The sequence below is a fragment of the Octopus bimaculoides genome, chromosome 27 (genome assembly GCF_046866305.1).
Source record: "Octopus bimaculoides isolate indiv1 chromosome 27, ASM4686630v1, whole genome shotgun sequence".
Classification (NCBI taxonomy): Eukaryota; Metazoa; Mollusca; class Cephalopoda; order Octopoda; family Octopodidae; genus Octopus; species Octopus bimaculoides.
The window spans coordinates 1,741,536-1,754,245 of NC_142954.1; the positions used below are offsets into that span (position 1 = coordinate 1,741,536).

The window sequence follows — 12,710 nt, forward strand, 5'->3', positions numbered from 1 at the left end:
AAAACCATTTCACTGTGAAATATGTGGTAAATCGTTTGTCGCTAATGACGAATTGACAAAACACAACAGAACACATACTGGAGAAAACCCTTTCCACTGTGATATATGCGGGGAATCGTTTCTTGACAGTAGTAACTTAACAACTCATAAACGGACACACACCGGAGAGAGACCTTTTCACTGTGAAATATGTGGGAAATCTTTCAGACAGAATTCCCATCTTATATTTCACATAAGAAGGCATACTGGAGAAAAGCCTTTTCATTGTGAAATGTGTGGTTTATCTTTCGTTTCTAACAGTGACTTAACAATGCACAAAAGAAGACATACTGGAGACAAACAGCATCACTGTGAAATATGTGGGAAATCTTTTGTCTCCAGCAGTGAACTGACATCTCATAAAAGAACTCACACTGGAGAAAACTGTGTTGTTTGTATGAAATCTTTTGTGTCTAAGAAAGAATTGCTGGCACATAAAAATACACACTTGAGTGATGCATATTCCCCGTGAAATAGGTGACGAGTCTTTCATCTCTAAATCATATTTTAATAATACACAAACATACACACTAGCGAAAAATCGTATCATTGTGAAGTATATGGAAAATTACACAGTGTAACACGATTTTTGTGTTTGGGTAGCAACTGCTATTTCTTATTTGCTTACCCCTACAAAGTATGAAAATTGGCAAAAAAATTAATTTTTCTTCAGACATGCATCATCATCATCATCAAAAGTCTGAGATTCTGTCAGATTAACCCTTTAGCACTTAAACCACCCATATTTGGCCTAAATATTCTGTTTTATGCTTAAACTGGTTAGATCTGGTTTCTCACACCTATCATACAATGTCATTCTTAAAACTAAACAATCACATCATTGAAATCTTGAAGCTAAAAGATAAATTCGAAACAGTGTGAACAGGTAACCATTACATTTGGAAGAGGAATCTGGAATGCTAAAGATTTTATGACCCTTTAACAATTTTGGAATTATATACATCTTTTATTTCCTTTACAAGAAACTGTAATATTACAAATAACACAAAAAAAAAAAAATGTCAATGTTCACAATTAGCTTCAATAAAATTAAGATATCTGCAAATTTGATTAAAATTCTTTTCGAAGAAAGGACTGTTGATGTTTCTTAACTGCCTAGATCATGTCTTACCTATCTGTCGTGACAATAGCTCCAACAACCTAACAATAAGTAAAATCTGTTCTTTTAACCCTTTCATTACCAACCCTGCTAAAACTGGTTCTGGCTCTGAGTACAAACTGGAATATGAGACAAGTTCTACTCATCAAACATCTACTCGTATTTCTGTTACAGTTTGTAAAGGACTGAGTACAAAATGTGGTATTGCTTGGGAATATGAGATGGCACAACAGGCAGAGAATGGACTAAGGTTGGAGAAAAATTAGGTGAATGTTCTGCTTAATATGTAATGACAGGATGAAGAGGCACGTGGCTTAGTGGTTAGGGATGTTGGACTCTTGATCGTAAGGTTATGGTTTTGATTCCTGGACCGGGTGACACGTTGCATATTTGAGCAAAACACTTCATTTCATGTTGCTCCAGTCCACTCAGCTGGCAAAAATGAGTAATCCTACAGTGGACCGGCATCCAGTCCAGGTGGGGAATCTACATGGCTGAGAAATGGAGCCGCAAATGCAGAATATAAGTTAGTCCTACAGCGAAAAATGTTCCTGAAGGTCAGCAATGGTCTTCCTAAGTCACGAGTGGACAGCCATCATCATATATATGTGCGTATATATGTATATATAGATGTGTGTGTGTGTGTATTAGCGTGTGGAAGATTTAAGCGTCTTCCGTCTTGTCCAAATCTCGGGGATTTTGGCTTCGAAAATCTTCAGTCTCTTTCAACCTTTCACGGTGATTAGAGGCTAGGGAATGTGTGCACCAGGGGATGTACCCAGGCAGTTGAAGTGAGAGTCATCTTCACCTTGTTTTCAGTGTTTGTGGGGGGATGTTTTATGCACCTTTAAGTTCTTAAACACCCAATGTAACGTGCTGGTTGGTCGTATAACATAGTTACAAGGTGTACGGTAGTTTCACTGTAACCGTATGAACTTTTAGCCAGGCGATTCCAGTACAGGAAACCTGGGGGGCCCAACCAGAAACATTCCTCACTCTTCGTACATTTCCGCAAAATAATTTGTCTTGAAGAATTCTGTGACAATAAATGGAAGTAACAATAGCGTTAAATAATCAAAACGAGGAACACGAAATAATTGTCATTTAACATATAATTTATGCGTATGTCAACAATATAACTATGGACATGGTGAATATTTTAATAAAGATTTGGTTTGTTGCTTTCAAAACGTTTGCGCTTCTTCTCAAGTTACTTCTATAATACTGGACCCTAGCAGCGGGAAATTTAGACAGTGTCACGTGACAACTTGCTGGGGGTAGCCTGCTGGAGCCTAGCAGCAGGTATAAAAAAGGGGAATTTGACAAGGCAGTCAGTCGGAAGCTGACACTCGTTGATGCTACTTCGAAGAGGCCAGGGAATAGAAGAAAGAAGACATGCACCCAGCACCAGAGCTGAAGACACCTCCGAAGGGGGGGGGGGGCTGCCACGTCAAAACGGCAGAGGAGTAGGGGCCGAAACCGGACGTGGTTCCTCCTGATGATGTCTTGAGCTAACTGGATCCTATAAAGGAGCTGTTGTGGTAGAAGACCACGAAACATGGTTAAAATTCCTGTATTATTCATTCAGTGAACATGGTGAGCATTTGGCGGAGGTAAAGAATACGTACTTCACCTGTTTTCGGCAGAACAAAAACCCAAACCCCAAACACCAGGTGTACGTATTTACTTTCGCCGAGCTTTTTAATAAAAAATACAAGTTTTGCAATTAAACTGTTTGAGCATTTCAGATAATTGTAACAAAGCAACATTTATTCTTCATTCGATGTTCGATATACTGCATATGTAGGGTGAGTACTTTCATTAAAAATGTTTGTTGCTCAAAATTGGTGAGAAACACAAGAGAATCAAATCTGCTCGTCTTTTTAATGGGAAGTTTGGTATAATCGGAACGGGAATTAGCTGCTATGTCTAGCGGGTGAAGCAATCCTATTGAGGTTCCATCGTTAAGCAATATTTTACTGGATGATAGTTTTTCTTTTTTAATCAATGTTGGATACAGTGGAACAGAGTAAATTGATAAAATTGATGATTCTGAAGGTGTTAAATTATGTTAGGGAACTTTTATTTATGACACCGGTGTCAGTGACAAGAGGAAAATATTTCGAACAACACCGTTGATTAGGAACCTTTATTATTTGGTTCGATTAATTTAATTATAATTAATAAACAACTAAACCACAGCAACTAAGACATGAAACTGAAACATAAGAGATTATAGTAATCGGGTGAATTAACATGGATCGCGTTAATCACCTGAACACTTCTAACGATGTTGGTTCAGTAATAGAAGCACACAATGGTAAGAAAGCTTTATGTAATGAAACATTTACTAAACAAAGATCAACGCGTAAAAATATTACTGAATACAGCTGTGAAATTTGTAAGAAGACTTTCTCTTCGGAGCATAAATTATTCGCGCACAAAGACACACACAAGAAGGGGAACCCCCTCGAGTGTGAAATGTGTAAGAAATCGTTTGTCTCCAAAATTAAATTAACAAGACACAAGAAAATACACGTCTGCGATAAACCGTTTCAGTGTCAGATCTGTGAGAAATCTTTCTTTCAGAATGCAGAACTCGTTATCCATGTACGTAGTCATACTGGAGAGAAACCATTCCATTGTCAAACATGTGGGAAAACATTCGTCAGTGGTCTTGTGTTAAGAAGACATATGAAAATACATACAGGAATAAAACCGTTTCGGTGCGAAATATGTGGGGAGTCTTTCGTTCGTAATCCGAATCTTCTGATCCACATACGTAGTCACACTGGAGAGAAACCCTATCATTGTGATATTTGTGAAAAATCCTTCGTTTCCAGAAGTAATTTGGCGATACACAAACGACGGCATACTGGCGAAAAACTATTTCACTGTGAAATATGTGGTAAATCGTTTGTCACTAATGGCGAATTAACAAAACACAACAGAACACATACTGGAGAAAACCCTTTTCAGTGTGACATTTGTGGGGAATCGTTTCTTGACAGTAGTAACTTAACAACTCATAAACGAATCCATACTGGAGAGAGACCTTTTCCCTGTGAAATATGTGGGAAATCTTTCACCCAGAATTCCCATCTTGCAGTTCACAGAAGAATGCACACTGGAGAAAAGCCTTTTCATTGTGAAACTTGTGGGAAATCTTTTGTGTCCAACAGTGATTTAACAACTCATAAAAGGATTCATACTGGAGAGAAACCTTTTCATTGTGAAATATGTGGCAAATCTTTCAGACAGAATTCTAGTCTTGTTGTTCACAAAAGAATACACACTGGGGAAAAAGTTTGATTATGAAATATAGCAGGAATCTTCCTTTCATTTGTGTAATTGCATAAAAACTCCTACATTGTGAAATCTTTTGTCTCGAAAGGGATATCGCATGTCACAACTGCCTCCTCCCCACCAAAAGAAACATAACTGACACATCATCATCATTTGATGTCTGTTTTCCATCCTGGCATGGATTGGATGGCTTGACAGGATCTTTCAAGGCCAGGGGCCACACCAGATTCCATAGTCTGTTTTTTGGTTGGCTTCTACAGTTGGATGCCCTTCACGATGCCAATCACTTTACAGCGTGTACTGGGTGCTTTTTATGCAGCTCTATCACCAATGCTTTTTATGTGGCACCATTTCCAGTGGTTTTACATGGCACCAGCACCAGTGCTTTTAATGTGGCACCTGCACCCAAGAGAAAAATTCATTCAGTGTAAAATATGTTCTTGAGCAAAAATAAAAAAATAGTTGCCTGTACAGCTCAAGAATAACAATTGCAGGCAAAACTAATGGACAAAATCTGCTGCATCTTATTTTTCTGTGTTCATTACCATGTTACTAAGAATCTGCTTGAGAGGACATTTGACCTATTTCCTGTAATAGTAGGAATTTGGTGTAATGGAATTCAAAGTGACCCTCAAACTGCATATAAGGTGTTGCAATCTTTATAAAATCAAAAAACTGAACTGTCACAAAATCTTGTTTTTGAGAAATAATTCTGATATTATTGTGTAAACTACTACATTTGCCAGCGTATGTGAGGAAGTACTGAAAAGTTCCTTGCTTTAATGGTATCACGAAAGGCCTGGTTGGAGGCTCAACCTTTCAAGTTCTTTTACAGGGCATAAAGAAACTGAAGAACCTCTAATATGTGTGTAAACCTAAGCGAAGAATATGGTGAATAAAATTGTAATTAACTGAATCTTCTCCATTTTCTTTTACCCAAACCCAGGAACTTTTTAGCACCCCCCCCCCTCATATGATGCATGTTTTACAGGGATATTTTGTGGAAGAAATATAATTAATGTTTGGTCATACACCCATTGAAGGATACTTCGATGTGCTTTTGTTGGGGGGAAATGTCTGATTCTATGCATGTAAATACAATATTATGACTATTACAGGAATAAAAAATGAAACCATAAATTTATCAAATAAACTATGTTATAGGAGTACCATGTTATAGGAGTACCATGTTGTAGGAGTACCATGTTTCAACTTTATCTTCTTTCAACTCAACTCTATAATTGTTTATATTAACAGGGGCAATAAACACTGAAGATGTTCAGAAAACAGATTCCATCTCATGCCAGGGGAAGAAACTAGAAGTAGTTGATAGCTTCCGCTACCTAGGTGACCAAGTCTGTAGTGGGGGGTGGATGTTCTAAGAGCATTGCCACTAGAATAAGAATAGCCTGGGGAAAGTTCAGAAAACTCCTACCTCTGTTGGTAACAAAGAGAAGTGGGTGTGCTTACACTGTAAAACCAGGAAAAAAAAAAAAGGGCACGATCAGGCTCAAACTTCAACCACCGAGGACAACTCTGCCTTTCATCCTTTCAGGGTCAATAAATTAAGTACCAGTGTCAATTTACTCCCCCTCCCCCACCCCCACAAAAAAACTTCTGGTCTTATACCAAAATTAATAAGAATTTTTATTGTTACATTTTATTATTGAAGAACATGTTGGAATTTGTTAGCACAGCGGGCAAAACGATTTGAGGTATTTCTTTCTGGTTTTTACGTTCTGAGTTCAAATTCTGATGAAGTTGATTTTTGCTTTTCATCCTTTCGAGGTCAATAAAATAATTTCGGCCTTTTGGCTAAGATCAAAGTGTAGTCAAGTTCTAGGATCAATGCAATCGACTGGTCAGCTCTCCTCAAAATTGCTGGTCTTGAAACCACTATACGGACAGAAGGGAGTGGTAGAATACAAAATTAGATTTGCACAAGATTTCTCACATTTCGCATTTAAAAGTCTCTCCTCCAATATGTATTTCTTTGTGTCTTTTTAAGCGACTGCTAGTGATAAAAGATTTTCCACAAATATCACAATGATAAGGCTTTTCTCCAGTATGTATTGTTTTGTGAACTGCAAGATGGGAATTTTGAGTGAAAGATTTCCCACATATTTCACAGTGGAAAGGTTTCTCTCCAGTATGGATTCGTTTATGTGTTGTTAAATTACTACTGTCCATAAAACATTCGCCACACGTATCACAGTGAAACGGATTTTCTCCAGTGTGAATTCTTTTGTGTTTCGTTAAATCACCATTGCTGACAAAAGACTTTCCACATACTTCACAGTGAAACGGTTTTTCTCCCGTATGTATTTTTTCGTGTCTTACTAAATTACTTTTAGAGACGAAAGACTTGTCACATGTTCCACAATGATAAGGTTTCTCTCCGGTATGACTACGTATATGGACAACAAGACTCGAGTACTGAATGAAAGATTCCCCACATATTTCACAGTGGCGCGGTTTTTCTCCAGTATGTATCCTTTTGTGACTTACTAAATAACTATTGTGCACAAAAGATTTTCCACAGACATCGCAGCGAAAGGGTTTCTCTCCAGTATGTATAATTTTATGCGTTGTTAAGTGACCATTTGTGATAAAAGATTTCCCACACATTTCACAGTGATATGGTTTTTCTCCAGTGTGACTACGTACGTGAATTACAAGGTGAGAATTACTTATGAAAGATTTACCACATATTTTGCAGTGATACCGTTTTCCTCCGCTGTGACTACGTTTGTGTCTTGCTAATTGACTCTCAGAGACGAAGGATCTCCCACATATTTCACAGTAAGGTTTTTCTGGCTTGTGTACGTTACTATGTGTAAATAATTCATAGTCAGAAGGGAATGCTTTCTTACAGATGTCACAGCTATAGTTTGTAATATTTCTACGTAATGATCTTTGTTCAGTAAATGTTTCGTTATATAAAGCTTTCTTACCATTGAATGTCTGTGTGATTGAATCTATATCGTTAAAAACAGTTGTATTAGAAGTATCCAACTGATTAACGTCTTCCATGTTAATTAACCAGGAATACTTACAATCTGTAGAAATGCCTGTGAGTATAATCTATTATGGTTCAATTTCTTGCCTTAAATATCATAGGAATTCGTTTGTTTAAATGATATAATTAATTTCTTTGGACTAATTACAAAGATACTAAAGCGGCGGTGACGTTGAAAATTTTCCCTCGCCTTAACAACACCGGTGATAGAAAAGAAGGATCCCTAACACAATTTAATACATTCACAAACGTATTGTATGTAACCCACGGTAAATATATAAATTAAAAACAGCACCCAGAAAAAATTCAAAATAGCTACCACATATCAATGAATGAAATTCAACGTGATTGTTTGATGTCTTAGAAACAGTAGTCAAATCACCCTCGAATCACAGCCTACTAAAAAGTGAAGACCTCCTTTGACAGTGGTGGTAGTTCGAGACAAAAATAAATAAATAAAATGGACTGTCGCAGAAAAAACTCTATAATTATAGATCAATTCGATCAGGATCTAAAGAACTATTCTCTGATTTATATTTCGTTCAAAACGAACTATCATTAACGGAATATCTATACAAGTGTGCAGACCACCACCGACTTTGTTTCGTCATAACTTTCAGAGGATGGGAATTTTTTAATGTAATTCTCTACAAGTATCTTGTAAAAAAATGGTGGGAATAGAAAACACTTCATTTCACGTTGCCCCAGTCCTCCTTCGATCAGTGGGGAATGTTAGCCTGCTCGCCTCGCTAGCAGAGTGGCGTCGTTTGAAGGTTAAAACAACGCAAAAGCACATTGTGACCAGCGATGTGCAATAACATCTGACAGCCTGGTCGGACACATAATAACGTGATGTGGGTGTGTGATCCGACCACCAGCACCATCACTTGACAACCGGTGCTGGTTTGTTTACTCGTAACTTAGCATACCGTATCTGACTTTGAAGAAAACTATGTCGATTTGTTCGACTGACATACTTCAAAGCAGTAGACCAATATGGTTGCAGTTCAATAACTGAATCAACTAAAACAATGCTTATAACTATAACCAAATCAATAACGGCGAAATCGATCATTCATAAAGATACTCCTCACTCTTCCTTCCACGTTACTGCATGTCTTGTCACCTGACCAAAACTAACCAATGAAAAACGTATACTTCGACTTCCGCCGGTACTTAAATTCTTCCATTCATTATTTTGTCTTTTAAAGGTTCTGAAGACGACGAGAAAATACGAGTAACGGATTTAGCTGTATACATCATATTGATTTCAATTACAGATTAGGATTGTACCACAGATATATTCCATACTGAACATTGATGTATGTATATATACTATAGCAGGTAATGTTATACGTTTGAATACTAATTTACGACTTATAGTAAAATTCAGATGCAATCATGAACTTGGTGTATATTTCATAGCATCAAATGATTCTAAGTAAACTTTAGTCATTGCTCTTCTTTTATACAATGCTTAGAAATGTGTGTATGGCAGGCGTCAAGGATCATTATTACGCGCTTTAGAGTAATTCGACTGTATGTGAAGTTTGGAAACAGGAACATGAAAAACCTACGTGGAGAAAACGAAACGAATTATGTGAATCTACAGAACATGTTTCTTTTGTACCTGCACGAAGACGATGTAGAGAACCGCATTTGCCATTACAATCTTATATATTGTAACAATGTCTTTAATTTAAAGCTGTTCACTACGTGCAATTTTAATTATATTTAACAATCAGTCGTTTTTTTGGAGGAAGGTGGTGGTCAATTGAAGTAAAATTGTCAAAAGTTTGATTTTGTAGTAAAAGTAAAAAAATATTTTTGTCTTTATAGTTAAGGAAAATTTTTAGAATTCCATAGCATTCAATGGTGCGTTTCTTTCCTTTATTTATTTATTTTATTTTAAATTTAATTTTCAGAAATAATATATGTTCTTTTGCAGCGTACGAACATTTCGTTGTTTGCATCTCATTGTAGGTGGGGTCGATGTAATCGACTTCATCTCTTTGTCTGTCCTCTCTATGTTTAGCCCTCCGTGGGCAATAAATAAATAAATATGAGTTTGTGATATAGTTTGTTCTAAAAGAACATCAACGTTTAAGTGGAGATAAATATTACCTCTCAGCGTCAATGCTGTCTCTGCCACTAATAGTGTTTTCTCTCTGATTTCAGAATAACAGACAACATTGCCATTAAAGAATGTTTAACTTCAGATCCGTCTTCAAAATCATCTTTTAAAGAATAAGAGAATGTCTGTATAGACCTGGAGTAGAACCAATGTGGAATATTTCCTCTGGACTGAGATTTTTAGCAGGATTTGTGTTTCACATTCAGAAGTGTGTACAAGAAAATTTTTGCATTCTAATTTAACTTGGCCAAATTTACGAAAGACTTTTGCGTCATCTTTAGCTGCTGACAACTGTTACAATTGATGGAATTGTAGTAGTAGAAATATTTGAGAATAAAATATAAAAATAAAAAAAACAACAACAACATTCATATATTGTTTTGAGAGAAGAAAAGCTCTCCCAAATGACAGTGAGAACAAGTTTAAGTGTAGAACAAAGCTTTATAAGATTGATCTTCTTGATGCGATCCTAAAAGAGATGGGGAAAGTCATGTACCACTGTGATATCTGTAAAACCTCATTCTCCCAGAAATCTAATCTAACCACTCACAAACGTGTTCATACTGGAGAAAAACCATATCACTGTGATATCTGTGGCAAATCATTCTCTCAAAGAAGTCACTTAACTACTCACAAACGTACTCACACTGGAGAGAAAGCATATCATTGTAACGTTTGTGGTAAGTCATTCGCTCAGAATGGTGACTTAACCACTCACAAGCGTATTCATACAGGAGAAAAACCATATCATTGTGATATCTGTGGTAAGTCATTGTCACGAAATCATAGCTTAACTAAACATAAACGTATTCATACTGGAGAGAAACCATATGACTGTGATATCTGTGGTAAATCATTCTCTGAAAGAAGTGCCTTAACTACACACAAACGCATTCATACAGGAGAAAAACCATATCAATGTCATATCTGTGGTAATTCATTCTCACAAAAATCTACCTTAACTAAACATAGACGCTTTCATACAAAAGAGCAGCCATATCATTGTGATATCTGTAATAAAACATTTTCTTCGAGAAGTAATTTAACTACTCACAAACGTGTTCATACAGGAGAGAAACCATATTGCTGTGATGTATGTGGAAAATCATTCTCTGTAAAAAGTCACCTAACTGTTCACAGATACATTCATACAGAAGAGAAACCATATCACTGTGATATTTGTGGTAAATCATTTTCTCAAAGTGGTAACCTAACTAGCCATAAGCATATTCATACAGGTGAGAAACCACACAACTGTGATATCTGTGGTAAATCATTCTCTGTGACAAGTCATTTGACTACTCATAAACGTTTTCATACTGGAGAGAAGCCATATCAGTGCGATATCTGTGGTAAGCCATTTTCACAGAAATCTAATTTAACTAAACACAGACGGTTTCATACAGGAGAGAGGCCATATCGCTGTGATGTGTGTGGTAAATCATTCTCTGGAAGTGGTGACTTAACTAAACACAAGCGCTTTCACACAGGAGAAAAACCTTATCGCTGCAATATTTGTGGGAAATCCTTCTCTGGAAGTGGTGTCTTAACTACACACAAACGCATTCATACAGGAGAGAAACCATACGGTTGTGATATTTGTGGTAAATCATTCTCTCAAACAAGTCACTTAAGAATTCACAAACATGTTCATACAGGAGATAAACCATATTACTGTGATGCCTGTGGTAAGACATTTTCTTTAAGAAGCCACTTAACTAAACACAAACGTATTCATACTGGAGAGAAACCATATCACTGTGATATCTGTGGTAAATCATTCTCTGAAGGAAGTACCTTAACTAAACACAAGCGTATTCATACAGGAGAGAAACCATATCAGTGTGATATCTGTGGTAAATCCTTCACTTCAGGAAGTAACTTGACAACTCACAAACACATTCATACAGGCCGATAGCTTAACTCTACACAAATGTATTGTGTTAGGAGCAATGTTACATAACATTTTTGTAAAATCAATCTCCCATAAAAATAAAAAAAACAGAATTCCTGTTAAATACATGGATGAGTAGCCATATCAGAGTTCAGAGTTTCTCTGTGAGAAAAAGGCTTATATAAATGATAAATGTATCATTGGAAATATAACCATGTGATTGCAAACCCATTTTATATAACCACAGCTATATTACATTTGCAACACGATTTGCTACTGTGATCATCATCATCATCATCATCATTTTAAAATCCACGTTTTGATGCTTGCATGTGTCAAATGGAATTCATTGAGGCAGGTTTTCAATGGCTGGATACTCTTCCTGTCACCAACTTTCACTTGTCTGTAAGTAAGGGAATATTTCCCCATGGTGGTCATATCTTCAATGAATATTGGAAATGAATAGTACCATTCATATGACTGGCACTCATTTACAACTATCACACGATATTAAGACAAGGAGGCACACACACACACACATTATATATGAAGGACGTCTTTCAGTTTCTCTCTACTTAATCCAGTCACAGGGCTTGGTTGGCCTGTGGCTACAGTGGAAGACGAATACCACTTCAAAGTGCCATGCAGAAGGACTGAAACTGAAAACCGAGTGTTGGGAAGCCAACTTAACCGCACAGCCATGCCTGTCCCTGTTATTCTTGATAAAAACATTCTTTCAGAATATTACTACAGAAGGACTATGTAGCATATTTTCAGATGGAAGGGAAGAGACTATCGGTTCATTGGACATTGAGAGTAAATAACTGCTCTGAACAAATGATCATCATCAGCTTTATTTTGTATCCGAGAGTTTAATTTCTTCTTTGCTTCTCTCATTCGTTTGTGGTGATGGCGTTGATGACTCTAGACTGATTCTTGCATAGAAGAGTCATTGGTATTGGTTGCATGGCAATGTTGATGGAAGATGAGGTTGATTTTTGTTGCCTCTTTCTCTTCTGATGGCTCCAAAGATTTCGGTTCTGATGGTGATGAAACACCACCACTTGGTATGCTCTCAGGCTTGTGTTTCAAACCATAAACCCTGATTCTTCAATAAAATTGGTTTACTCTTAAATTATTCTACTGTTATTTAATATATCTGTAGTGGATCTTGTATGCATGAAGTGGATTCAATCCA

General features: G+C 36.7%; 3 protein-coding genes across 7 annotated transcripts; 2 read left to right on the plus strand and 1 right to left on the minus strand.

Annotated features, from left to right (window-relative positions):
• Nucleotides 1-985: 985 nt before the first annotated feature.
• On the minus strand, nucleotides 986-7,498 carry LOC106871003 (uncharacterized). The gene has a single exon (XM_089343537.1). It carries the CDS (start codon nucleotides 7,496-7,498, stop codon nucleotides 6,416-6,418), a length of 1,083 nt encoding a protein of 360 aa, XP_089199663.1. The 3' UTR covers nucleotides 986-6,415.
• Nucleotides 3,416-5,381, plus strand: LOC106870991 (uncharacterized). Its single transcript, XM_014917239.3, has one exon. The coding sequence runs from the start codon at nucleotides 3,416-3,418 to the stop codon at nucleotides 4,469-4,471; it is 1,056 nt and encodes a 351-aa protein (XP_014772725.1). The 3' UTR covers nucleotides 4,472-5,381.
• Nucleotides 6,656-12,647, plus strand: LOC106871001 (uncharacterized). Of its 5 annotated transcripts, none has more exons than XM_089343509.1 (3): nucleotides 6,656-6,782; nucleotides 8,696-8,828; nucleotides 9,663-12,647. In XM_089343509.1, exon 3 carries the CDS (start codon nucleotides 10,097-10,099, stop codon nucleotides 11,534-11,536), a length of 1,440 nt encoding a protein of 479 aa, XP_089199635.1. In that variant the 5' UTR covers nucleotides 6,656-6,782; nucleotides 8,696-8,828; nucleotides 9,663-10,096; the 3' UTR covers nucleotides 11,537-12,647. The 5 variants fall into 5 exon arrangements, with proteins under 5 accessions (XP_089199635.1, XP_089199636.1, XP_089199632.1 ...); XM_089343510.1 differs by lacking the exon at nucleotides 6,656-6,782 and adding an exon at nucleotides 6,826-6,950; XM_089343506.1 differs by lacking the exon at nucleotides 6,656-6,782 and adding an exon at nucleotides 7,009-7,144.
• Nucleotides 12,648-12,710: the final 63 nt, after the last annotated feature.

What these genes read in the sequence shown, in the direction of transcription:
- LOC106870991 (XM_014917239.3), top strand. Translation starts at nt 3,416, where the DNA reads ATGGATCGCGTTAATCACCTGAACACTTCTAACGATGTTGGTTCAGTA.
- LOC106871003 (XM_089343537.1), bottom strand. Translation starts at nt 7,498, where the DNA reads ATGGAAGACGTTAATCAGTTGGATACTTCTAATACAACTGTTTTTAAC.
- LOC106871001 (XM_089343509.1), top strand. Translation starts at nt 10,097, where the DNA reads ATGGGGAAAGTCATGTACCACTGTGATATCTGTAAAACCTCATTCTCC.